The following is a 2,356-nucleotide window of genomic DNA, read 5'->3' on the forward strand; positions in this document are numbered from 1 at the left end:
GAACAACATTGTTCACAAACAAATTCTAAATTCAACAGACTATCCCGAAGTAATTAGGAAAAGAATATACAGAGCTAACGTCACTCAGGTAAAAACGAAATTCGCCCAAAAATTTCCCTATTTTCTGCACCCGTTTGTTTATAATAAACTTCACAGTATTTGTGACTTCCGTGAAAACACGTGCAATGAGGTTAAATTGAAAACATATAAGATTTAACTTAATTTGTCATACGAACAGACTGAAGAAATTCTTAAAATCATAATTTAAAATATATTATTACTTACTCACATAAATGTATATATTTATCAAAGTATATATTTATTCACCGTATTCATTTTATATTATTACCCCTAATTTATTAATTTTTTATTTTATTGCATGTTTAGAAATTTGCTTTGCCCAAGCGCTCACTGGAAGCAGACGTGTTGTCGATTTGTTTAATAAAATTAATAAATTGTGTGTTGCAAATTAACTCTTAACTCAAAACGATAAAGTGCATTACTCTAAATAAAGTTGAAGTTAAAAGTGAAAGGTTCGTGAAGTACAACGGTGGTGATCACCGCGTAGCGGCCCCGCACCCCGCGAGTAAACGAGATAGCGGAATAATTGCTGTCTCCGTCTTACCACGCTCGTAGCCTGCTACTGCTACGACTCCTACTACGAGAAGCCTACGCCGTGCTACAAGCGCACCGCGCACCGCCGCGCGCCGCCGGACGAGTGGTTCTGAGCATACCTACAGTATGGATACCGATATGTCAGTCTGCGAAGTGGACGAAAGTCGAGCATCAAATATAACAACGCCGCCAAATTATGTTTCCGAGCGAAACAAATACGTGACTGCAGAGGACTTAAGTACCTTTAAGGAGGATATAATTCAATTGATAAAATCCTTAGGTGAAGCCCAGCAGAAAGAATTGAAATCGATTAATCCAACTCTAAAGGATATACAACAGACCAACCACAGCATCGAAAGTGCAATTTCATTCCTTTCGGCACAAAATGAAGAACTAACTAAGAAAATCGTTCAGTTGGAGAAGAAGGGACAGGAGGACAGAGAGTACATTACCCTACTGGAGGATAAAATTGAAAGTATTCAGATAAACTGTCGCAAATCTAACCTCGAATTAAAAAATGTTCCTCGAAAGAACACTGAATCTAAGGAGGAGTTGATTGAGATGATCCTGTCATTATCTACTACTATCGGAGGAAATCTCGTCCAATCGGATATAAAAGATATTTACAGAGTCCGTGGGAAAAACAACTCTCCGAATCCCCCAATAGTGGTTGAAACTACATCCACAATGGTAAAGAATGATATATTAAAACTGTGCAAGGCGTATAATACTAAGAATAAACTGAAATTATGCGCTAAAAACCTAGGAATACGTACGCGCGAAGATACTCCAATCTACGTATCGGAGCAGCTCACCGCTAAAGGGTCCCGTCTGTACTTCCGTGCGAGAGATCTAGCCAGGTCTAGGCAATATAAATTCTGCTGGACGGCATACGGCCGGGTCTACGTGCGAAAAACTGAAACTTCACCTATAATAGCAATAAACTCGGAAATCCAGGTTGATCAATTAATAAATAAGGACTGACTACTAAAACCGTACTGTGTAAGATCTAAGTATGCATTGCTAATTTATTTAGTATTAATTATACCTACACTGTGCTTTGGTAATGTATTCCTATACAAATTCACAATTTACACAATTTTCTCTCAATGTTCTACACTACAAAAATCAAGCCTATTTAATTCACCAACACAAACATACTACACTATCCTATATACATATTGTTACACTCACAAACAAACGCAAACACACAAAAATAACCATGTTATAAATATAACAACACTATACAATGTACTTACTCACTCCTACACTATTTTATGTATCTGTAATTACTCTCATAAACAAGCACACACACTCGAAAACAAAACTCACTGTAACTTAAACAGACTTACCTACATAACTATTACATGTATTCTGGCATACACTTTCTTCAATAAGAAAAATATACTACATACAACTCTGACTATTCTAAACCCGGGCGATCCTTATAACAACTTCTATAAATTTTATATTTACAAATGAATGAAACTCTTAATACTTTAAATGAATTAGATAATATAGAAATTGCCTGTGCATTTCGATGTGATATTGAGAATATTGATAAGCAAATAACTATTACAAAAAGTGATTTTACCTTAATTAACCAAAACATCACAAGTGTTTATTGTAATTTTGATGATTTTCTTTTAACATTAGCTAACCTGACCTTCACCCCGGATATCATAATTTTAACAGAATGTTGGCTATGCGAGAATAAACCTATTCCAGCCCTTACCAATTA

General features: G+C 35.7%; 1 protein-coding gene across 1 annotated transcript; it reads left to right on the forward strand.

Moving 5' to 3' along the window:
* The first annotated feature begins 753 nt into the window (after nt 1–753).
* LOC119691387 lies at nt 754–1,599 on the forward strand. The gene has a single exon (XM_038108650.2). The coding sequence runs from the start codon at nt 754–756 to the stop codon at nt 1,597–1,599; it is 846 nt and encodes a 281-aa protein (XP_037964578.2).
* The last annotated feature ends 757 nt before the right edge of the window (nt 1,600–2,356 follow it).

Source organism: Plutella xylostella, chromosome 21 (genome assembly GCF_932276165.1).
Source record: "Plutella xylostella chromosome 21, ilPluXylo3.1, whole genome shotgun sequence".
Classification (NCBI taxonomy): Eukaryota; Metazoa; Arthropoda; class Insecta; order Lepidoptera; family Plutellidae; genus Plutella; species Plutella xylostella.